Below are 22,941 nucleotides of genomic sequence, written 5' to 3' on the forward strand. Positions count from 1 at the left end.
TCACTCTCCTTCCTTTTCTGCCCATTCTTCATCTTTTTATTACTTTCTCTCTACCTTTATAGCACTCTCTTTATCTCCTCTCTCACCTTCCTCTCTTCAATATGAGATGATTGTTCTCTGTTATTGTATATTCCAAGCAGATAAAGAGAGAGAGAAAGAGAACTGGGGATGTAGAGGATGTGCAGGAGTCACGGTGTTAGATGTGCATGCTGATGGTATTTTTCCAGCGTTTGCATCAGCAGCCTTGGCGCGGCCCCGCAACCCCGAGCGCTCCTCTCCCCCTCCGTCACCCCTCCAGTTTCTGAACGGGGGGTCGGGGGCGGTGGGTTGACCTGAGCGCTTGTTTCTGTCCCTCCATTGCGTCAGACGCGGGGAGGAAGTGGAGAATAATTAGCATTAGAGGGACCTGGATGCTGGTCTGCTCGCCTGCAGCTTGCCATGTCCTATTCATCTGGCTCTGGACTCCAGCCTGCCATCCTCACAATATGGACTGGATCTCCTTTGACTGTTTCTCTATTTTGTGGCACGGGGCCAAAGGGTTACCAGGGAGACTGGCAGCATATTATGGGCTGGGCAGAGGCTTCTCTGCTATAATTGGAGACCAGAGGGGTAGATCTCACTCTGTGTTGCATTGAGGACACCTCACTCTCTCTGCCTGCCTAACCCCCTCCTTTCCTCTCTCTCTTTCACAAAATGATCTTTTTTTCTCTCCACCTCTCTTCATTTTCCTCCTCTCTTCCTTCATCCCTCTGTTGCTCTCAGTCTCCCACCCTCTCTCCCTCCCTCTCTCCCTCCCTCTACAAGAGCACATTGCCGTGGGGGTTATGGATCGGGAGAGACCGGGCCCCGTAAATCAGGTCCCCTAACGGTTCTTCTGTATTTGTCTGATAACAATCTAACCCTCGCTCTCTTCTTGTCACTGGATTGCCTCCATCTTAGTTTAGGAGCCAGAATGCATATCTCACTGTGATGCCTGGCACAAAGAGTAGTGAGAGGACCCTCCTGCACCAGCAACAATGAACCTGGCAACCACATAAAGCACACATGAAGGCACCGCAGAGGAGCAGACTGGAGCTAAGGGACCTTCACCATCGATAGCTATTCTCTTCCAAGCACAAAGAGCTGGGCACACACAGACACACACACATACAGACACAGACACACAGACACACACACAGCCACACGTCTGACAGCGTAACTCTGTCTCTCTCTTCCTCTCTTTTTCTCTCTGTGCCTGTCTGCGGAGTGGATGCTAATGTGGACCAGGACAAAGAGATGGGCATGTGCTGGTCGACACACAATGCAGATACACACACACTCAAATGCTGCACACACTGCTGCACGCACGGCAACACACACTTCACACACAATGCCGCACTCCATCGAGCCACGTTGCCTCTCAAAGTGATTGATAAAAGAATGACCTTTGGAGAGGCTGTTTTGCTTCACAATGTGCTATCTTATTGAGTGGATGGAAACATGGAGCTAAAATGACCGAATAATACATGTAAATAATTACACTATTTGTGTGCGTGTATTTGTGTGTGTGTCTGTGCATTCTGTGTGTGTGTGTGTGTGTTGCTGCCTCCTGTAGATAAGTGGGTGCGTGGCCGTTCCATAGACAGAGGGGAGGTGGACATTGGGACCCAGCAGACTCAAGCCATCCCTCCTGGTCTGTTCTGGAGGTTCCACCTGACAGTGCACCACCCCACCTATATCAAGTTCAACCTCTCTCTGTCCCACAATGCACTGCTGGGGGTCTACGGGCGCCGAAACGTACCGCCCACTCACACGCAGGTGAGTCATTTGGAACGAGACACACACACACATGCGCACGTGCACACACATAAACATACGCCTGTTGACCTGATGGCCTGGTAGAATTTGTTGTGGTCATTGAGGTCATATGAGCTTGTGTAGCATTAATCATGTACTGCATGGACGCACACACACACACACACACACACACACACACACACGACCCAGTACGGAGTACTCGGTGGTGACGTTTTCTCACTGGCAAAGGACACACAGACCCACACGCACACACATCCTGAGTCATGTGCTGTTTAACATCGGCACAGGCCTGCTCCCTCCTGCATGAAGAGGTCTAATGAGCTGTTTTTGACACCCGTGTGACACCCAGCCCTCAAGGGGGAATGCGACACACACGCCGCTTCTAGTTCAAGGAGGTTTGGAGAGAGGGAGACAAGAAGAGGGAGGAGGGCAAGAGACAAGGAGGGGGGTGAAAGAGGAGCGGAGGAGGGGGGGGGAGGGGAGGAGGAGAAAGCACGTGGGAAGGAGCACATGGGGAGTTTGAAGCTGAAATATAGCCATGCTCCATCTGACTGGCTGGTTCTGTACCTGAGTGATGTGTTTTAGGATAGAGAAAGAGAAAGTGTTCTAGAGAACGCGTTGAGGGAGCTGGCTGGCTGGCGTAGAGTTTCACAGGGAAGTGTGAAGCCAGATGAACTTTACATCCTTCATTGAATCGGTCACATCCTTGGCCCATGTATCTCCGCTAACAAGACGGATTCATGAATGTTTCCGAAAAGATTGCTCACTGACTAACACCCGCAGCTATTCCAAGAGGATGTCGGCAAGCAGGAAGCTCGGTCATTAGTATCGCATCTCCTCAACACAACTGCAGCACCCAGAAACCATGGATATAGAGGCCCATCCAAGCAGCTCCATGAGCTGCCCCCAGCTTCAGGAAGGGCTTATGTCACTTCCTCCTTGATGCTCTTCTGGGGCCTAACATGAATGTGCATATCCTGTCTATTCATTCTAACTGTTGAATATTGCACTCCCTGTGGGCTCTCTCTGCATGCTGTCCTGGGCTCAGTTTGACTTTGTCAAGCTGCTGGATGGGAAGCAGCTGCCACGAAGCCTGGCTGATCCAGGGTCTGCACCTAGGGGCCTCTTGCTCAGCGCTCTGCAGGAGACGGGCTTCATCGAGTACATGGACCCCGGCACCTGGCACCTTGCTGTCTACAACGACGGCCGCAGCTTGGAGCCTGTGCTGCTGCACAGCACCCCTATAGGTGAGGAGGCAACACTGCACCTTGCACCGTATCACTGGGTTTTTCCCCTCAAATTCATCACACTCATTAGAGACTTGATTACCGGAAAAGATGAAAAGTATTCCATGAATGTGTTCTGCCGGTTCTTTCACTGGAAATATCTTCAAAATACCTTTGAAACTATACATTAACGAGAACCGGTATCACACACCACACTACATAACCACACGCCATAGCCTATTGAAAGGGGAAGACAGCAATGCTAGACCTGTGTGAAGATATGATACTGGTAGCGAGTTGCCATGGCACCTAGATGACAATGCAAATTGAGGAGTGTGCTGAATACAGTGGTTGGTGCTGAATATAGACAGGTAGGTAATTACTGGGGCACTGTCCCTGCTCCACCTTGTCCTTTCAGAGGAGGGACCCCATGTCTCCAGCCTGTCTTTGTGGTATCTCTCAGCTCAGTGTGTGAGGGAGTTGTGTGTCTGACATTGGGCTGTGTGTGTGTGTGTGTCTGTCTGTCTTTCTGTGCCTGCGGTCCTGAGAAAAAGAGTGAGAGGGAGGAGGAGGAGGAGAGGCCGCTGAAGAAAAAGAGCATGCGAGACTGAGATAGGTGTGTGTGCGTGCGTGTGTGAAATAGGTACGAGTGTGCGAGGTGATTGCCATTCCCCCCTTCCATCAGCGTGACAGTGACAGGTGATGGAGGTGAAAATTGCTTCCGTAGTGACGCGTTGCCGCGGAGACCAGGAGGCTGCATGTCACCAGCTGGTGGAAGGGCCTGTCTCATTAGCATGTGTCATTGGTGCCTCAGGGCGGTGGCTGCTGTCATGCAGTGTCAGGGCTGTGAGGCATGTGGCATCTGGCTTGCTGGGCCAGGACACACATGGTGAAGAGGTTCAGTCCTGATACAGTGGTGAATTTAGAAGAGAAGAGATGATGCTGAGGTTGATTCCCATTGTTGCTGTAAGCATTGGTTGAGAGATGATGTATACAGTACAGGAGGTTGTTCCCGTGGTTACTGGAAGTCACTGAGCTGCTGCTTTGGGACTTGGTGTAGGAGTTAGGGAGTCTCTGCTTGCAAGTACAATAACTATACAATTATAACGATATATTATTAAAGACATATATTGTGATTGAAAAATATGTTGTCTCCTGGTTCCACCTTTGTCTGTATCCAACAGGTGGATCATTTTCCTCAGCAAAGTATTGGTGAGAGACGTGATATATAGGATGTACTGTATCCCATATCCCATTGTCACAATACGTGTTAGTGACAGAGAGTATTGCAGAAATGGTCTCCTCTCTATTAATTATGAAGACGGGTTGCAGAGGTTAAATTGTGTTGGTACTTAAACCTAATTAAGAGAAAACAGCAGTATGATATAAAGATTAAGCCCATAAACAGGACAGATATAGGATCCAGACCTGGTTTCAGTTCTGGACCGCCGCAATTACAGCAATTCTATTTGAAGGAGATCTTGATTTAGGGCCTGCCAGTGCAATATCAAATAGTATGACTCTTTCAAACACTCCCTCTCTCTCTTTGTGAAGTAGAGATCCTAGATGAAGGACAGAGGACTGAAAGAAGATAGGATCGTCAAAGAACAGTCTTTACTCATCCTCAAGGGAAAGGCTTGATGAAAAAGCTTCTGTTCATTACATTGGCTGTAACAAGTCCTTACATTGATCTCCGCTGCCTTGTGTACTGAGGTACCCTTGATATAACTCACTACTGCCTCTGCCAATATTGTTCATCAGCTCCAATGGCTTTTATGACTATGTCTCTCCATAGACTTTGTTTGTTCATGAAGTGTTGATGTTTTGTGAATTACACAGGGTTTGTTTAGGCACTAATGCTCTCTAATGCGTCTAGGGTCGCTGAGTGGAAGGGAATGCTCGGTTGTTCCCCAGAGTGCTATTGCGGCATGATCAGCCTAATCTAATATGGGCCCTGTCTCCCGGGAACCAGCCATCGCTTATCAGATCTCTGATTCAATAACAGAACCCCTCTGCCAGAGGATGAAACTGTATCTGATGTCTATCCTTTGTGTGTGCCTATGTGTGTGTTCCTCTGGCTGTGTGTGTGTGTGTGTGTGTGTGTGTGTGTAGATACTATGGACGGGTGCTCCACCAGCTGTAATGGGAATGGGGAGTGTGTGGCAGGACACTGTCACTGTTTCGCCGGCTTCCTGGGACCCGACTGTGCCAAAGGTCAGTGTGTGTGTGTGTGCGTATATGTCTTTTGGCCATGTGTTCTATGTTGCACTATCTTGTGTATTTGTACCTGTGTGTATGTGCACGCGCGTGTGTGTGTGTGTGTACTTGCGTGTGTGTGTGTACCGAGGTGTGCGGACTGATTTTCCAAACTAGGTTAGGGGAAAGCTCTGTGCCGGGATTCTCTCTGTGAGTAACTGCTCTGATGCCACACCCATGACTTATTCATCTCTCTTCATTTATTCATGCTCGCCTCTCATCCTGCCTCGTTTAGCGCTCCGCTGTTCATTTCATCCGTCTGCAAAGTTCGACGGATGTTTCTGAAACACTCTCAAAAAGGATTACGTGATAACATGCTGGCATATAAGGCTATATACGCTTTCCACCCCAAATTGGGAATGAACACAATCACACATGCATACACACAGTTATAGTAATACACCAGGAGTCACAGGCACATCGTTTATTGCTGCTTGGTCTGCTTGGTCTTCATCATCATAAAGGACATACAGTATCTGATCAGTCCACGACAGATTCTGTTCGACAGAGTTTTGGATCTAGTCTTGTTCTTCGTCCCCCTGTGGTGCACGCTGCTTTGGGAATGTTGTTTACCTTTTACAGCCGTGCCAAAAATAGCAGATTGACTTGAAATGAAAATTGACAATCAGCAGCCGCAGCACAGTGGTGTCTCTTGCTGCTGGCTCGGGGTGGCTTGCTGCTCTCTCCTGCTGTTCTCCCAGACAGCAGCGTACCTTGTCTCCTGTGGTACCTGTTCTAGTTCCTCTCACAGTCCCACAGACAGCTCCACAGTTCATTTCTTCTGTAGACGTTCTTGCGGCAGAAGTACCCCTCTCGCTCACTGGCGAGCTCCTGTCTCTGGTTGTCATTACCTCAGCTACGCCCTCTCCTTCCCACATGGAGATATCGCCGTCTCTCTCTCTTCTCTTCCACTCTAATCTGTCATTTTCTCGATTGTTTTCACGCCCGCTCCAAGCCAGGGGACAGCGGAGGGATTTTCTGCGAGGTTCGGGTTGCCGTGGTAGCCAGGCTCAGGTGGTGCTTCAGTAAATTGAAACAGCAAGAGGATAAGCTGGAGTGTGTGTTGTGTACTGTGTGTGTCAGCTTTAGGATTTGCTGAATTTGCACACTAGTTGAGATAAGAAAGCGTAGCCCTACTCACATCACAGCCACTGACTGTGCTCTCTGTGGTAATATACTGCAGTCCTGTGTGTGTGTGTGTGCATGTGAGTGTGTGCATGAGCGTGTGTGCATGTGGGTGTGTGTATGTGCCAGCATGCGTAAGAACGTATGTTATCGTGTGTGAAAATGCTGTGAGAATGTGTATATTTGTTCCAGTATCTTTTTTGGTGTGTTTTGTGTGTGTGTGTGTTCTGCGAATGTATGTGTCTGTGGCTGTAGGTGTGTATGCAGTGTGTGCATCTACATGTGTGCATGTATACAAATGCGTGTGCGTGTGGATGCCTTTGTGAATGAGGGTTGTGGTACATGTTCCTAACGGGTGTGTGTCCTGGGGCAGACTCGTGCCCGGTGCTGTGCAGTGGTAACGGCGTGTACGAGAAGGGTCGCTGCGCCTGTCTGGAAGGCTGGAAGGGGGCGGAGTGTAACGTGGAAGAGGGGCAGTGCATCGACCCCACCTGCTCCAATCACGGCTCCTGCATCCAGGGAATTTGCATATGTAACCAAGCCTACAAGGGAGTGAACTGTGAACAAGGTAGGGAGCAGATGAACACTCTGCTACGTCTGTATACCGGTGGGACTTTACATGTGTGGCCATTAGAATCCTTCAGTCTGTGTTTTCAACTGGCCTAAGAAAGGAAGCACAGCTGATGACACACACACTTAGCTAGACATCCATCTCTGCAGCAACACTGACCTTGAGTCTAGGAGACTAAAAATAGAGCTGTAATTACACGCACACACTCAAGCAGAAACACACATATGGACAGACACACACACACACTCACACACAGGCACACATAGAAACACACACAAACAGGCGCACTTATATAAACACACATGCAGGCACACATAGACACACACACACACACACATAGACACACATAGACACACACACATAGACACACACACACACACACACACATAGACACACACACACACACACATAGACACACACACATACAGACACAGATCCCAGCTCATCCCAGCTCAGCCTAGCCCAGAGGGGCCAAAGTGCTGAAGCACAGTGTGTATCCTAGCCTAGTCCTTTCTAGGAGTAAGGGACACTGGAAACAGCACACACACACACACATACACACACACACACACACACACATACACCCACACAGCTACAGTAGCATATCTAATGTCCTGGAAGCACTACAGCGCTGCTAGGCTGGTTAGCTGCTGAGTTCTAGGCAAAGAACACAGTTCATCTAATGTTAGCTGATGGGATTAATGAGTGTCACTCTCTCGCTGTCTGCCTCCCTCTCTTTCTGCAGTGGACTGTGTGGACCCCCAGTGTGCGGGGAACGGGGTGTGTGTGCGTGGAGAGTGTGTGTGCTCTGCAGGCTGGGTGGGTGTGAGCTGTGATGACCCGTTGCCTGCGTGCCAGGACCAGTGTTCTGGTCATGGAACCTACCTGCTGGACACAGACACCTGCGCATGCCAACCCAACTGGACCGGCCCAGACTGCTACATAGGTGAGCGATCCCAGACACACGTGGAAACCAACTGTGAGGTACTCGTTGAATTTGCGTCGGGTTATTGTGTGTGGGTGTGTGTGTGTTTGTGTCTGTGTGTGCGGGTGAGCTGTGTTCATACAAGCATGGTCTTGCTTGTTTCTCGGGCATCTATTAATAAGAAGGACGAATGTTGAAAGGGTGCTGAATGGAATGTGTGTGTGTTGTGTAATGTGTTTGTGTGTGTGTTTGTGTGTGCGCTCCATGCTGGGTGTAAATGAGATTTCTCCTGCCAGCAGACTAGAGTCTGCCTCGCCTTGACATTCACACACACACTCACACATCCACAAACACTGTCAGTCTACCCCCAGCTATACCAGTCTTAAAACTAGTCTGGAAGAGGTCAACAAACCTACTATTGTCGAGCTTTTAGCTGGAAGGCCTTTTAAAGAAGGCGTGTGAGAAGCAGTAAGGAGGTTTTACTAAGAAGTACATTCGATTCAGATAGACCAGGGAACCCAGCGGGAGCAGCACCGCTGAAGCCTGTTTCTCCTCTGAGCATGCAGGATTACTGCATGGATATTAGCTTCCGGAAGGAACTTTTTAAGTTTCATGTGTTTTTTTCCATTTACATTTCCCAAAAGACTCTCTAATAATTACAGTAGCTGAAATCAGTGCTGCTACGGTATTAAGCATCTCTCCACCCAAGAAATTATGAAAGTGAATTCAACCCAAATACATATTTTCTAGGGTCATTCACATCCTTGGGGTTTGTGTCGGGCCAAGCAGTGGAACGGTGTATTTAGTTTGCTGGCAGGTTTAGAGAGGTGTGTGTGTGTGGTGGCAGGGATGGTGGTGGTGGTGGGGGGGTGAAAGTGTTACGGTATGAGGTGTGTCTCTGTCCTTGACTGTTGTGTGAATGCTGACAGGAGGGAAAAGGGTCATTATAGAGATGGCACACAGCTACTGTCTTTGGACCGGGGCACACACACTTCTCTCACACCGCATGCTGTGTATCAATCTTTTCTGACCCATAGATATCTGCTGACCACACACACACACACCCATGCAGTCACTCGCACACACACAAATGCCTACACACACGCTCACAGACAAACTTTTCTGTCACTTTCACGCAGAGCGAGCAGAGAGTGACACACACACACACCTGCCTACATGAGCACAGCGACTGCCTCCGCACACACAGGGCCACTTCAAGGAGTTTATGGGTTTAAGATGAGAGCCTGCCATGCTAAGCAGAGAATTAGCTCCTGTGCTTCACTACGGAGCTCTCTATCTGAGATTGGAGAGTTTCACCTTGAGATTAGGTCCTCAGGTTTTAATCAAACCTTCCCTTCACAGGCAGAAATGATTCATCCACTTCTTGTAGAGCCAGAACTTAGCTAATGTAATTCTAATGGAGAGCGTAAAACTCACCAACCTTAATCCACCCCCCCAACTCACACACACCCTCCTCTCTCTCTATGTATATTTAAATTGAAATAACTTTTTTTTTTTTTTTCGCTCGCTCGCTCGCTGGATAAGTAGTCTGAGAAGGGAGCCTGCAGCAGTTGGGGTTCTTGTTCTGATGGATGGGGCTCTGTTCGTTAGAGGAGAACCAGGGAGGGAGGGAGGGAGGGGGGGGGGGGGGGAGGGAGGGAGGGAGGGAGGGAGGGAGGGAGGGAGGGAGGGAGGGAGGGAGGGAGGGAGGGAGGGAGGGAGGGAGGGAGAGGGTGGTGCAACTCAAGAGAAAAAGGTGGTAATATCGGACGAGAGAGAGAAACAACACAGAGATTTGATTAGGCAGAGGAGGAGAGAGAAGAAGAGATATGAAGATACTCTCCAAATCTGATCAAACGTCTGGAAAGAGTGTCAGTGTGGAGCGTTTAAATACGCAGTGCAAATTTGAGGCGTTTGCCTACCGTAATAGATGTTCTCTCTCTGCGTCTGAAAGCTTAACTATTACAGGTGAGAAAGAGACGCCTTCGTCTGCAGTACTTAAAGTCACTGCAGGATAGGCTTTAATCTCTTCTCTCTCTATCGCTCTCTTTTTTCCAATTCGGTTTCTGCTCTGCCTTTTTTCACCCTCTCCTCAAATCCCCCCTCCTTCATTACCACTTCCCCTGACACAAACACACACACACACACACTGCTCCTTTCTCTTCCACCACCCCCCCACACACACACACACATCGCCCCCCCACCCCGCAGAGCTGTGCCCGGTGCCGTGTAGCAGTCATGGCGTGTGTAGCGCGGCCCAGTGCCAGTGTGAGGAGGGCTGGCTTGGTGCGGCTTGTGACCAGAGGGCGTGCCACGCCCGCTGTGAGGAGCACGGAGACTGCCACGACGGGACCTGTGTGTGCCAGCCTGGATGGGAGGGAGAGCACTGCACGTTGGGTGAGTGTGTGTGGGTGGGAGGTGAGGTTTTTTCTGTGTGCGTTATTATTCGTCTGGGAAAGGTGTGAAGCACAAACTGTACTGCACTGTTTGCTACCTGTTAGCCACAACTAACAGTCAAGACACACTCTAACTGTGCCTATTAAATACTAGACACATCTCAGCCCTTCGCTCTTCTGTCGCTCTCCCTCCATCTCTCCCCCTCTCTGTCTCTCTCTCTCTCTCTCTCTCTCGCTCTCTCTCTCGCTCTCTCTCTCTCTCTCGCTCTCTCTCTCTCTCACCTCTTTTTCTTGCTAGGAAGCTTGTTAGATTAACACTGTCTCCTATTCCCCCTCTTCTCCCACAGTCACTCATGACTTGGATGTGGTTGTGAAAGGCAAGTTCTTTTTCTCTCATTAACTTTCACACACATGCTCACACACACACACACAAGTCCGTCGAAACCCACAAACACTACGGCACTCCCCTCTTCATGCCCTTCATCGCTGCCTGAAACACACTTTACAAATTAAAAACACACCCACCTGGCAATACATAATGTAAAATGGTGTGTTGTTGTGTGTGTGTGTGTGTGTGTCTGTGTTGCAGATGGCTGCCCGGGGCTGTGTAGCGGGCATGGCCGGTGTACCCTGGAGCAGAGTGGTTGGCGCTGCATCTGCCAATCAGGGTGGAGTGGACCCGGATGCAGTGTCGTCATGGAGACTGAGTGCAGCGACGGAACGGACAATGACGGAGGTACGGGAACAAAGAATAGATTATAATGATGTCCCTGTGTGTGTGTGTGTGTGTGTGTGTCGCTGTAGGTGTGTAAAGGGACAGCTTGGGTATAATTGTGTGTATACCCACCCACTAATCAGCCCTATCTGGGCTAATGTCTTTGATATCTCCAACCCTGCTGGGATGAAAGACTCCTGAATGCGTCCTCAGGAACATTAATGCAACAATTTCACTTGAGCCACCAGAAAGGATCTTTCCACATTAAACTAGAGCAGACACACATCTTATGTTTGCGTCGCTCATCAGTGATATTTCTTGCTCTAAATACATGTGTAAGAGAAACAACAAAACACAATTTGAGACATGGTTACTGAAAAGCCTCAAAGGAAGGGTGGCTGAGCGGTTAGTGAGTCGGGCTAGTAATCTGAAGGTTGCCAGTTCGATTCCTGGCCGTGGGCAAGGCACTTCACCCTACTTGCCTCGGGGGAATGTCCCTGTGCTTACTGTAAGTGATTCTGGATAAGAGCGTCTGCTAAATGACTAAATGTAAATCAAAATGTCACAAACGTATCTACCTCACAAACAAGGCCTCTCCCTGCACACAGCCAGTGCACCTGTTACTGGAATGGAGCTACTGTGTTCTAGTTTGTTTCAAAGGACCAGCACTCAAAATGTCCTTTGAGTCCTAATGAATCTATTTGTCTTTAGCAGTAGGCAGAGAGGGTCTCATCTAATCCCACACAAATGTAACCGAGATGTCTGGTGGCGTAGCTTGTTAAGGCGGTGTCTCCAGAGGGTGTGGCTGGTGCAGAGGGTGTGGCTGGTGCATGTTGGGTCAGTGGACCCCAGTTTGAAGCTTGGTGTGGGAGGAAGCCATACTGATGGGTGCCTTTAATACCCCTGTCACACACACACACACACACACACAAACACACACAAATGCACACGTACACTTCCTCTCTTATTTTACCTCTCACTACTTCATTGTTATCCACCCTTTCCATCAGGCCTTTGTGCTCATTACAAAACAGCCAAAAGAGAGCTGGGCCCTGGTAATGACTTTGTTTTGGTCCTAAAAGCAGTATGCAGTGTAATTATGGATGGACATTCACACATATCAGTCTTTCTAAATAGAGTCCTCTCACCCATCCTCCTGCTCTGTAACTGGGGCTCAACTAGCTGTGTAGAGACCCATTAGATCTAATCTGCCTTCAGTCATCTATCACAACACATTACAACAACCAGCTTCAACCACTGATTACATTATCAGGTGCACTATTGTCCTTTTTTACTCTCTCTCTCTCTCTCTCTCTCTCTCTCTCTCTCTCTCTCTCTCTCTCTCTCTCTCTCAGTCCCTTGTGTGTTTTACCTTCCTCTTTTATCTCTCTACGCATCTCTCCGTATGTCTCTCATCCTCTCATTGTGTCGCCTCTTATCTCTCTCTCTCTCTCTCTCTCTCTCTCTCTCTCTGTCTCTCTCTGTCTTTGTCTCTCTCTCTGAGGGTGGACATGGAGATGGTAGATGTTGTCAGCAGTGATGAGAGGATGATCTCATCTGTTCCAGTCAGAACCAGCCCTCAGCCTCCAGGCTTCATTTAGAAGGCCCTGTATTCATTAGGACTCACTACAGAGGAAATAAATAGGACAGACATTCACACAAAAGGACTCATGGGATTTATTTTATGCAAATACGTTTCAAAAGATCTAAGATGTATGCTTGCTTTGATCTTATAGATAAAAACATTATTTTTATTCTTTCTTTTTCGTGGAATCCACATTTTTTGTAGCATCTCTGTGAAGTTGCCGTTTTCTGAGGACTGAAACAAAAGCGTTTGACCGTCGGAACGGAGGCCATTACAAAATGATTTGGCCTTTTTACTGCGGTACGGAATGCTTCCGCTGTAAATGTCAACACAGTTTTCTCGCCTTTCTCCCCGAAAACACGCCTGTAATAGGACATCTAGAACCTGCACAGTTTTCTTCTAGAGGGTTCTGTTCTGGGCCTTAATTCCATAGAGGTGCTGTATAGTTCTACTTGAAGGTGTCTGTTTATTGAGCAGATGACAGGGTTGTCACATGCTCTCCTCGATGCCCCTATAGACAGCTCCATGTGAGCAGATTGTTGCTAGCCCTGCAGGCATAAATACTGTCCCCACAGACACTCAGAGAGCGGCTTCAAAGGATTAGGCGGGATGAAGCTTGTGAAGTACTTAATGACAATGTTTGTGTGTGTGTGTGTACCCATGTGTGCTTGAATGTGTCTGTCTGACCATCTCTAACCTTTACCGTGTGTTTGTGTACGAGTGTGTGATTGATTGGTTGTGCCTGTCTAAGCATCTGTAACCTTTACCTGATTATACTGTATGTGTGCGGCGCGTGTATGTTTGCAGCTCTGTACCTACATGTGTCCTTGATTGTGCCTGTCCACTCATCCTTAACCTTTACGTGATTATATCTTGTGTGTGTGTGTGTGTGTGTGCTTGAATGTGTGTGCCTGTGTTGCAGATGGGCTGGTGGACTGTGTCGACCCAGACTGCTGTGTGCAGGTGAGCTGTGCGTCTGACCCGCTGTGCCAGGGCTCGCCAGACCCCCTGGCGCTCCTCCAGAGGACCGGCCCGGCCCCGCCGCCCCCGCCCGCCCTCCCCCCCTCGCACACGCACGCTTTCTTCCAGCGTGTGGGCTTCCTCCTGGGCAGGACCGCAACACACACTCTCCCGGGGGAGCTGCCCTTTGACCGCAGGTGTGTTGTGCCCTTTCCTATATCGACGCTCGCGGATACGGGCGAGAGAGGGCACCTATGAGCCACGTTGCGGTCCAACATGACTGGCACACTAAAGAGCTCAATCTTCTGTATTGACCCCAAGATGTGTGGTTGTACGTAGGTGTACGTGTGCGTCGCCAATGTGGACAAGTTGATGTCGGTCGATATTAGATCCGAGTACGTGCGTATGTTTGCGTACTGTATATTTATACATGCAAGTGGATCTTTCAATATCTTTGTGTGTGTGTGTGTGTGCATGATCTGCGTATCCATCCGCAGGTCACCCAGAGCGACCCCCGGGTCATTTCCCCCTGTCTGTCTGGGTCTGTGTCAGGCACCTGTTTGTTTGTTACATATTTATGCCTCGTGCGTCGTCCTGTTACACCGCTCGTAAAAGTGTCGCCATCAATATTTCACGGGGCGCCAGGAGCCTCGGGGGAGAGCAATCCATCTCCACGCCGTCGTGACCTAGAAAGTTTGGAGTGGAAACAACCTGAAGTGATTCCTCCCTGACAAATGACCCCCTTTCAGTTTTTCTTCCCCCCCTTCCCTCTATTACTGGCTTTTAGAATAAACAGATGGATTAATTATGGGGGAGCAGGATATCGATGGCTCTCAGGGCTGAGAGAACAAACGTCTGTGGCGGTGGGAGAACCTGGGCCCTCCTTCATTCATCCCCTTCTCCCCCAGTGTCGGAGAGCAGGCTCCAATGATCCCTCAGTGTGTGTGTGTGTTTGTCTGAGGGTGTTTTGTGGATGTGTGTGTTTTTGTGCGTGTGTATGTACAGTGTGTGGGTATGCTGTGGGTGTGTGTGTATGTATATGATGTGTTTGTGTGTATGTGCCTCCAGGTTTGTGATCATGCATCCTCTGTGACTGTCTGTGTGTGTGTGTGGGTATGTGTGTGGGTTTGTGTGTCAGTCTGAATCCATTAGTCTGTACTCAACCAAGCCTGCTGCTTTTTCAGCAGTAAACAGCCTATTTCACACTTTGCCAGCAATAGTCAGTACCTCGATGTGCTCTACATAGCTTCTGTAATCAGATTTGTAATTACATCAGATTCAATCACATTACCTACATGACATTACAATAATTGCTTCTGTCACATTACTGAGGAGGGTATTGTTCCATGTGGCTTTGATGGATGTTACTTCAAGACACCTCTCCAGAGTTCAACATCATCTCCCTTTCTTATGGTGGTAACCAAGGCAGCGAGACGTTCCACTGGTTTGGATCTCTAGTATGTTCTATTGGAACGTTCTCTGAGAGGCTGGGCGTGGTGGAGGCTGGGCGTGGTTGAGGCTGGGCGTGGTGGAGGCTGGGCGTGGTGGAATCGGGTGACCCTCAGCTCTGCTGTCAATCATATATCTGGGGGGTGGGGTTAGAAAACTCACACAAAGTGCCATATCGCTCTTCTCATCTCTGTATCTTTCTGTTTTTTTTTCTCTCCCTTTCTCTCTCACACTTTCTTTCCCTTCCTCCCTCTCTCCGTCCCCCTCTTCCTCTTTCTTAATACCTCTCTCTCTCTCTCTCTCTCCCTCTCTCTCTCTCTCTCTCTCTCTCTCTCTCTCTCTCTCTCTCTCTCTGTCTCCCTCTCTCTCTCCCTCTCTCTCTCTCTCTCTCTCTCTCTCTCTCTCTCTCTCTCTCTCTCTCTCTCTCTCTCTCTCTCTCTCTCTCTCCCTCTCCAGTCGGGTAGCTGTGATCAGGGGTAATGTTGTGCTGGAGGACGGGTCACCTCTGGTTGGAGTGAACATCACCTTTTTACAACATCCGGAATATGGATACACCGTCACTAGACAGGATGGCAGGTACAAACACACACACACATACACAAGCACACACAGCCACCCACACAATGACATACATACACTCGCACCCATATATACATTAATACATAGACATGTACCTCAATCTCTCTCTCTCTGTGTGTGTGTGTTTTACTGTGTGTGTCTCTCTCCCTCTAGCTTTGACCTGGTGACCTTGGGGGCAGTGTCTGTGAACCTGCTGTTCCAGCGCGCGCCCTTCCTCTCTCAGACACACCCCATATGGACACCTAGCAACGACTTCCTGGTCCTGGACCAGGTGACCATGGCGAGGGAAGAGTCTCCGCCCACTAAGTGTGACATCAGGAGTGTTCTGAGCCCATACCCCTTGGTCCTGTCCTCCCCCCTCCCCAGACACACTGGAGCATGTGCAGAGAGGGGTCCGGTCATACCTGAGCTACAGGTAGCTGTAGTTTGTGCACATCTTGTTTGGTGACACCTCTATTTCCAATGTAACTTATACCTATCTTTTTAGTACTTACTGGTAGCAAGCACACTAACTGGACTTGACTCACCAAATGTAACTCTCTTCTTCCCTCTGTTTTTCCTCTCCCCCCTTCTCCTCCCAGGTGGTGCAGGAAGAGGTGGCTATCCCAGGGTCCTTTGTGAAGCTGAACTACCTTAGCACACGCGCCGCGGGCTACCTCTCCCTGCTGCGCATCCTCCTCACCCCTCCCCCAGCCTCCTCCCCTGTCTCCCCGCTGGCAGGCCTGTCAAGGGTGCACGTTCGGGCCTGGGTCCAGGGACGGCTCTTCCAGCGCTGGTACCCGGCTGGACCTGGCCTGGTACACAGACTGGTCTGGAACAAGACTGATGTGTACGGACAGGAGGTCTGGGGGCTGACGCAAGCCACCGGTAAAACCTGCTTTTTTCTTCTTTACCTTCTCCCTTCTCCACTTTTTCCTTCATTCTTCTATTCCCTTTTCCCTGCTATACTCGAGCTCTCTTGTTGCCTTCTCTCTCCTCACATGCCTGCTCTGGTCTCTCTCGCCCCTTGTTGTTGTGTCCTAGCATGCACTCTCTCTGTTTCCTCAGGTCCTATCCATTTCTGTCAGTGTTTTCCTCCTGTCTGCTCATAGAAGGCTGCTCCTGCCCTCTCACGCTCCGTCTCTCACCTCCTCCTCTACCCTTCAATGCTCTCTGTTCTCCTGGCCTCACAGGCTGTCTCAGCGCCCCTCTGCTTCCTGTCATACCTGGGTTTCTCTTCTTTTCTTGTATTTTTAATTCCTTTCTTTTTCTTGTCTGAATCTCTGCCCTTCGGTCTCTCTCTCTCTCCCTCTCTCCCTCTCTCCCTCTCTGTCTCCTACTCTCTCTCTCTCTCTCTCTCTCTCTCTCTCTCTCTCTCTCTCTCTCTCTCTCGCTCTCTCTCTCTCTTTCTCTCTCTTTCTCTCTCTCTTCGTCTGTTGTTCTCACTCTCTCTTTCTGTCTCCCTCTCTCTCTCTCCCCCTCTCTCTCTCTGTCTCTCTCTCTCTCTCTCTGTCTCTCTCTTTCTCTCTCTCTTCGTCTGTTGTTCTCACTCTCTCTTTCTGTCTCCCTCTCTCTCTCTCTCTCTCTCTCTCTCTCTCTCTCTCTCTCTGTGTGTGTCTCTCTCCGACTGTTGGTTCTCTTTTAAAGGCCTTGCCATCGTCCTCTTCCCTCCTCTCTGTGTTCTGTGTCTCTCTTGGCCATGACCAGGAGACCTGTTTCCAGAAACAGCTTCCTTTGTGGTTGGAGTTCACCACACAGCCCCAGGCTGCTTTATAGCAGACAGGAAGGAAACACAGCACATTTACCCCTTGTGATAGGCCTAGCACATTCTGGTATATATCTCTGCCTCTCTCTCTCTTATTATGTGTGTGTGTGTGTGTGTGTGTAAGTAGCTTTCAGCCTGTATAGGGACTGAAGAGGTAAAGGGCTGTTGGTTGTAGCTTGTTGATCCGAAGTCTGGCGTAACCGGCTGTTTGTCTTTGTGCAGCGCTCAGCACTGTCATTACAGCACCGAGGCCAAGGAGCTAATTCTGGGTGCTTCAGAGAAAATGTCGCCTGATTACGTGGACTCTTCTCTTGACTCTCCTCACACACTGATTACTGCTCATTACATTCCTTTCATGTGTCTTTCTGACTTCTGAGAAAATTAGTTCTGTTGTTGTTGTGTGTGTTTATGTCTACTTACCAGCTGTGTGGGTGTGTGTGCATGCGTGTGTGTATGCCTGTGTGTGTGTGCGGGTGCGGATGCATGCCTGTGTGTGTGTGTGTGTACAGTGTCAGTGGGATATGAGTATGAGGCCTGTCCAGGTGCCATCCAATGGGAGCGGAGGACGGCCATGATGCAAGGCTTTGAGATGGTACCATCTGACCTGGGCGGCTGGTCTTTGGACAAACACCACTCTCTCAATATACACAGCGGTGAGCTCACACACACACACACGCACACACACCACACACACACACACACACACAATCCAGTTCTAATATATCTCCTAAATCTGTCCAGGAATCCTCCATAAAGGGAACGGGGAGAACGTGTTTCTCTCCCAACAACCCCCCGTCATCTCCACGGTGATGGGGAATGGTTTGTTCCGGAGCGTCCCCTGTGGTCCAAGCTGCAGTGGTCAGGCCCGGGACATGATGCTGTATGGGCCTGTGGCACTGGCCTGTGGCCCAGACGGCTCTCTCTACGTGGGGGACTTCAACCTGATCCGCAGGGTGCACCCTGATGGATACACCACCACCGTGCTGGAGCTCAAGTGAGGAACCGGAGGGTCTGAGGGATGACGAGGAGATGGCTGAGGTTGGGTTTGGGGGTTGGCTTTGGACCTGGGCTGGGTTTGGATGGGTTTTGGTCATGGTCAAGTCTGGACTGGAGTGCATTGAGTGATCCAGAATGTGCTTTGTTCTGATCTGTGTGGGGTATGATGTGTTTATAGAATGACACATTTTAGAAGACAAGATAAATATAGCGTCTTGACATACTCTTTGACTGACTGACTGAGAGGGTGAGGTGTGTGTATGTGTATTGTCTGTTTGTTTCTGTGTGTGCCTTTAATTTGCAGCTAACGTTATTTTAGAATTCATCCCTCATGGGATACATATAACACATCTCCCTGGCTAGGTAAGAGAGGGGGTAAGGTGGTACAGACATTACTCAGTAGATAATTATCATACCACCTGCTGTGTTACAGGCTTTGTCTAGTTTGTCAGTTTTTGAAGCAAGACACCACAATGGACCTCCTACAGTCTTGTCAAGGGGACGCTTACGCAATGGTTCTTTCTGCATAGTCTCACAGAACATCTCCAGGTTCTGATGTCTGTTCTCAACTGTCTGCTTTTGACACATTAGCACCCTTAGGGAGGAAGTGTATAGGAAAACTTTCTGTCTTGAGTGCATATTTCATGTGGAAAGGCAGAAGGCTGGTTGAATCCATTTTCTTTTGTTGCTGAATCAAACATCAGCAATTTTTGGAGGAGAGAAATTGACTAATGTTCATTGTGGAGCTGTGGGCTACAGATGTTAATTCTTGTTCAGATTCAAAATTCATGTTTTCTAATCGATGTTGTTTTGTCACTCCATCTTTCTCTCTTTCCCTCTTTCTTTTTCAATCTCTCTTTTTCCCCAAATGCTCCACGACAAATGATATCAGGAACCGGGATAGCAGACACAGGTGGGAGTCAGGAGACCTCCTCTTTACACTACACATTACACTACAAACTACACACTACTCACTACACACTACTCCCCACACACTGCGTACCGTATGACCCACAAGACACGCCACACACTCCAGCTGTTTGCCAATGACTCACAAATCCACCTCGCTGCGCGACGCTTCCATTAACAAAGCTTGAGGTCAGTCTCATTACGGCCCACTCCTGATTTCAAGAGATTAAGAACAGTGTGTGTGTGGACCTCACTATACACGTCTCTGGTAGGTGTTGTGTTTGTCAGGGATTACAGCTCTGGGTTTTCCAGCGGGTGTCAGTTTGTTGGCTCTCTGAGCCAGGGTTAAACTGGCACCCTCCCCAGGCGGGCACGCTGGCATCCAGCCCCAGGTGACGGGGTTGATGTGGCCAATCCTCACTGTGTCAGGGAGAGGATTAGACTGATGTAGTACGAGCTGTGTGTGTGTGTGTGTGTGTGTGTGTGTGTGGACAGGGTTGCTATCAGGGTTTATATCGAGCCGTGGGGTGGTTGTTGGCGTGCGTGCAGTTGGGTGTGCTTGCATGTGTGTGTGTGCGAGAGCATCAACAGGGTTGCTATCAGGTTGTATATGGTGGCGAATGTGTGTGTGCGTGTGTGTGTGTGTGAGTGTGTGTGTGTGTGTGTGTGAGATCAGGGTTTTATCCGATTAAACAGGAAAGGGGATTTGTTGAGATGCCATCTTTTAACACGCCAAAAGGTTCACATCGAACCTCAGAGATGACCCAGTCAGAGAGTATGTGTGTGTGTGTTCTTCACAGGAGTCACAAATCTTATTCGAACACAGAAGGTTATGATTAACCTTTTTCTTAAGGCACTTCAGGCCCCCACCCCCTGCCTCCTTCTCTCCCCTTCTCCCTCTCTCCCTTTCTCCCTCCCTCCCTATCTCTCCCTCTCTCCCCCTCTCTCCCCCTCTCCCCCTCTCCCTCTCTCCCCCGCTCTCTCCCTCCCTCTTTCCCTCTCTCCCCCTCTCCCTCTCTCCTCCGCTCTCTCCCTCCTTCTCTCCCCCTCTCCCCCTCTCCCTCTCTCCCCCGCTCTCTCCCTCCCTCTCTCCCTCTCTCACCCTCTCCCTCTCTCCCCCGCTCTCTCCCTCCCTCTCTCCCCCTCTCCCCCTCTCCCTCAGTGTCCCCGGGCTCCTAGCCTAGCATGTTGTCGTTTCAGCTCCCTCTTTCTCCAAACCATTGTTCTCTCAAGTCAAACGCATTCATTATTCATTGTTAGCAGGCTTTCAAAGTGCCTTCCCTTCCACTCTCCCTCCCCGAGCAGAATGCCTGCGAGCCCACAGCAGCGAGGGGAGCCCGGCCTCGCACCCCTGGTGAACCTCCTTCTACTCTTTCACTTCAAGGGTTTCCTGCCAGAGACTCTGAGGGGGGGCTGGTGGTGGGGGTGATGGTGGTGGAGGGTTCGGGGGGATATAAGCAAAGCAAAATGGAGAGGGACCGCCGACTCGGGTGCCTCAAAGACAAAACCCTGTGGGGAAGAGGAGGGTTGATAATGGCGTGGTAACGGCAAGCTTTTCCGTCTGATCACTGTGGCGTTTCATTACGGGTTGTGGAGAGAGTGTGAGACGAGTCAAGGGTGTTGATGTTGTTGTGTGTTTATGCTGTTAGCGCTGCAGGGTGTCTGTTTTGTTAGCCGCGAGGCTTTAATTGAGATCTAGACAGGTACATTTGTACTTAATTAACACCAATTACGCTGGATGAGGGAGTACAGTCGACTGATATTAGAATAGAAACAGGCAGTGCTGATAAGAAACCAATGAACATGACACACACTTACACCCGCCTGCGCACACCTATTTTCACTTCGACATCCCCCACAACACCACTCCCAAACAGGAACACAAACACAAATGTACGGACACACAGTAAAATGCACACGCACACCCGCACACACACACAAGTAACCCCTTCCCTTCCTGTCCTGTACCCAGCACCAGCCCAGCCCATAAGTACTACCTGGCGATGGATCCAGTGGGGGAGGTGCTGTACGTGTCCGACACCAGCAGCCGGAGGGTGTACCGGGTCAGGAACCTGGGCCCTACCAAGGACCCAGCCCGGAACCTGGAGGTAGTGGCAGGCACTGGGGAGCAGTGTCTGCCCTTCGACCAGAGCCACTGTGGAGAGGGGGGCAAGGCCACGGAGGCCGCCCTCAACAACCCGCGGGGTAGGACACTCCCCCACTCACACACACACACATTGGATCAATTAGAATGCACGCTTTTGTCGTTCAGACCTCCCTCGCCAATCGCACCCACACACTTGTCAGTCACACACCCACGATCCCACACACACACACAGACACACAGAGGTACTCACATTCTAACCAAGTCGCACATCCATGCCTGTCAGTCATACTCCTCCTCCCACGGTCCTTCCCAGCTGCCAGTCAAGCTTAGCCCGCAGTACAACAACCTAGCGTTAAAGAACAGGTCTAATTTTAGGCCATGCTTGCATGGCTTCTCTCATTCTTCTTTCTCTCTTTGTCACTAATGTTACAGGACTCTCTCTGTCTCTCCCTCTTGGTAACTCAAACTCCATCTGTCCATTTTCTCTCATTCTACCTTTTTCTATCTTTCTTTTTCTTCCCACTATCTTATCTGTTCTCTTTTTTTTCTATTTTTACCGCTGTATTAGTTGGGCAGCTCTCACTGTATTTCTATTGTTACTCTCTCCACCATTACCTCTCTCTCTCTCTTTCTCCCTCTCTCTCTTTCTCTCTCTCTCTCTCTGTCTGTCTCTCTTCCTCTCTCCTTCAGTCTCATTCTCTCCTGCTGTATTCTCTCTCTCTCTCTCTCTCTCTCTCTCTCTCTCTCTCTCTCTCTCTCTGTCTCTGTCTCTGTCTCTATCTCTCTTCTGTCTCTCTCTCTGTCTCTCACTTTGTCCCTCCCTCTCCCTCTCTCCTTCAGTCTCATCCTCTCCTGCTGTACGTCAGGGAGACTATTCATCTAAGGAACCTTCAGGCAGATGTTTTGAAGGTTGTTACCCCTCCTCTCTCTCTCCTTCTCTGTCCCCCTCACCCCCCCCCCCCCCCCCCAAACATGTCTCTCCTTATCCTTCACACTTCTGACCATCCAGGTTCTGTCTGGGGCCTCTGGGGTAGATGATGCCGAGTCAGTGTCTTTCTCCCTGTCCAAGTACTTATCTACCAGGGACATGTCTGTAGGGTGACTAGGGCCTGCTCAGATGGGACTTGTGAATGCTGTCGGTGTGTTGGGTGGATGGTCCGTCTGTTTTGTAGTATGGACTTTGAAGTTGGATCTTCATAGATACTTGCCTTGACCAAAATGTCTCGCTCATTCCCTTAGACCCTGAACATCATCATTAAGCCGATTTCAGCCGACCAGGTCACAAACACATACATAGGCTATAGAAACACACACATGGTCTGCACACTTACACACACACGACACAGCCACACACACATGACACATGACACACACACGCCCTTTGAGGTCTGTTGTAATGAGTGGTCAGAGGACTTCAAAGTGACATGAGAGAGCTTGCCGCTAGTCAATCTGTCAGGCCCTCCTCACGAGTCGCAACTGTCTGATTGGCGACCATTGATCTTTGTTGATGTCCTCCGGTGTTTTCCTTAGAACCCTCGTTTTCTTGCTTTCCCCTTTTCCCTCCGCTCCTGTCCTTTCTTCTCCCAAGCTATCCCTCACTT

The 22,941-nt window shown here is 49.7% G+C and overlaps 1 protein-coding gene across 4 annotated transcripts in view; it reads left to right on the forward strand.

Annotated features, from left to right (window-relative positions):
• LOC124464485 (teneurin-1-like) overlaps positions 1 to 22,941 on the forward strand; it is a 71,010-nt gene that overhangs the window by 20,674 nt on the left and 27,395 nt on the right. For 3 of the 4 annotated variants that reach the window (XM_047016402.1, XM_047016477.1, XM_047016499.1), the window contains 16 exons: positions 1,595 to 1,797; positions 2,846 to 3,044; positions 5,136 to 5,237; positions 6,778 to 6,972; positions 7,721 to 7,921; positions 10,112 to 10,297; positions 10,644 to 10,673; positions 10,886 to 11,032; positions 13,519 to 13,753; positions 15,462 to 15,581; positions 15,738 to 15,999; positions 16,166 to 16,451; positions 17,838 to 17,981; positions 18,070 to 18,322; positions 19,217 to 19,237; positions 21,206 to 21,438. In XM_047016402.1, the coding sequence (XP_046872358.1) occupies positions 1,595 to 1,797; positions 2,846 to 3,044; positions 5,136 to 5,237; positions 6,778 to 6,972; positions 7,721 to 7,921; positions 10,112 to 10,297; positions 10,644 to 10,673; positions 10,886 to 11,032; positions 13,519 to 13,753; positions 15,462 to 15,581; positions 15,738 to 15,999; positions 16,166 to 16,451; positions 17,838 to 17,981; positions 18,070 to 18,322; positions 19,217 to 19,237; positions 21,206 to 21,438 (2,817 nt within the window). Of the gene's footprint in view, positions 1 to 1,594; positions 1,798 to 2,845; positions 3,045 to 4,658; positions 4,737 to 5,135; positions 5,238 to 6,777; positions 6,973 to 7,720; positions 7,922 to 10,111; positions 10,298 to 10,643; positions 10,674 to 10,885; positions 11,033 to 13,518; positions 13,754 to 15,461; positions 15,582 to 15,737; positions 16,000 to 16,165; positions 16,452 to 17,837; positions 17,982 to 18,069; positions 18,323 to 19,216; positions 19,238 to 21,205; positions 21,439 to 22,941 lie in introns of those variants that run through there. The other variant, XM_047016552.1, reaches the window with a different exon arrangement.

Source organism: Hypomesus transpacificus, chromosome 1 (genome assembly GCF_021917145.1).
Source record: "Hypomesus transpacificus isolate Combined female chromosome 1, fHypTra1, whole genome shotgun sequence".
NCBI classification, from domain to species: Eukaryota; Metazoa; Chordata; class Actinopteri; order Osmeriformes; family Osmeridae; genus Hypomesus; species Hypomesus transpacificus.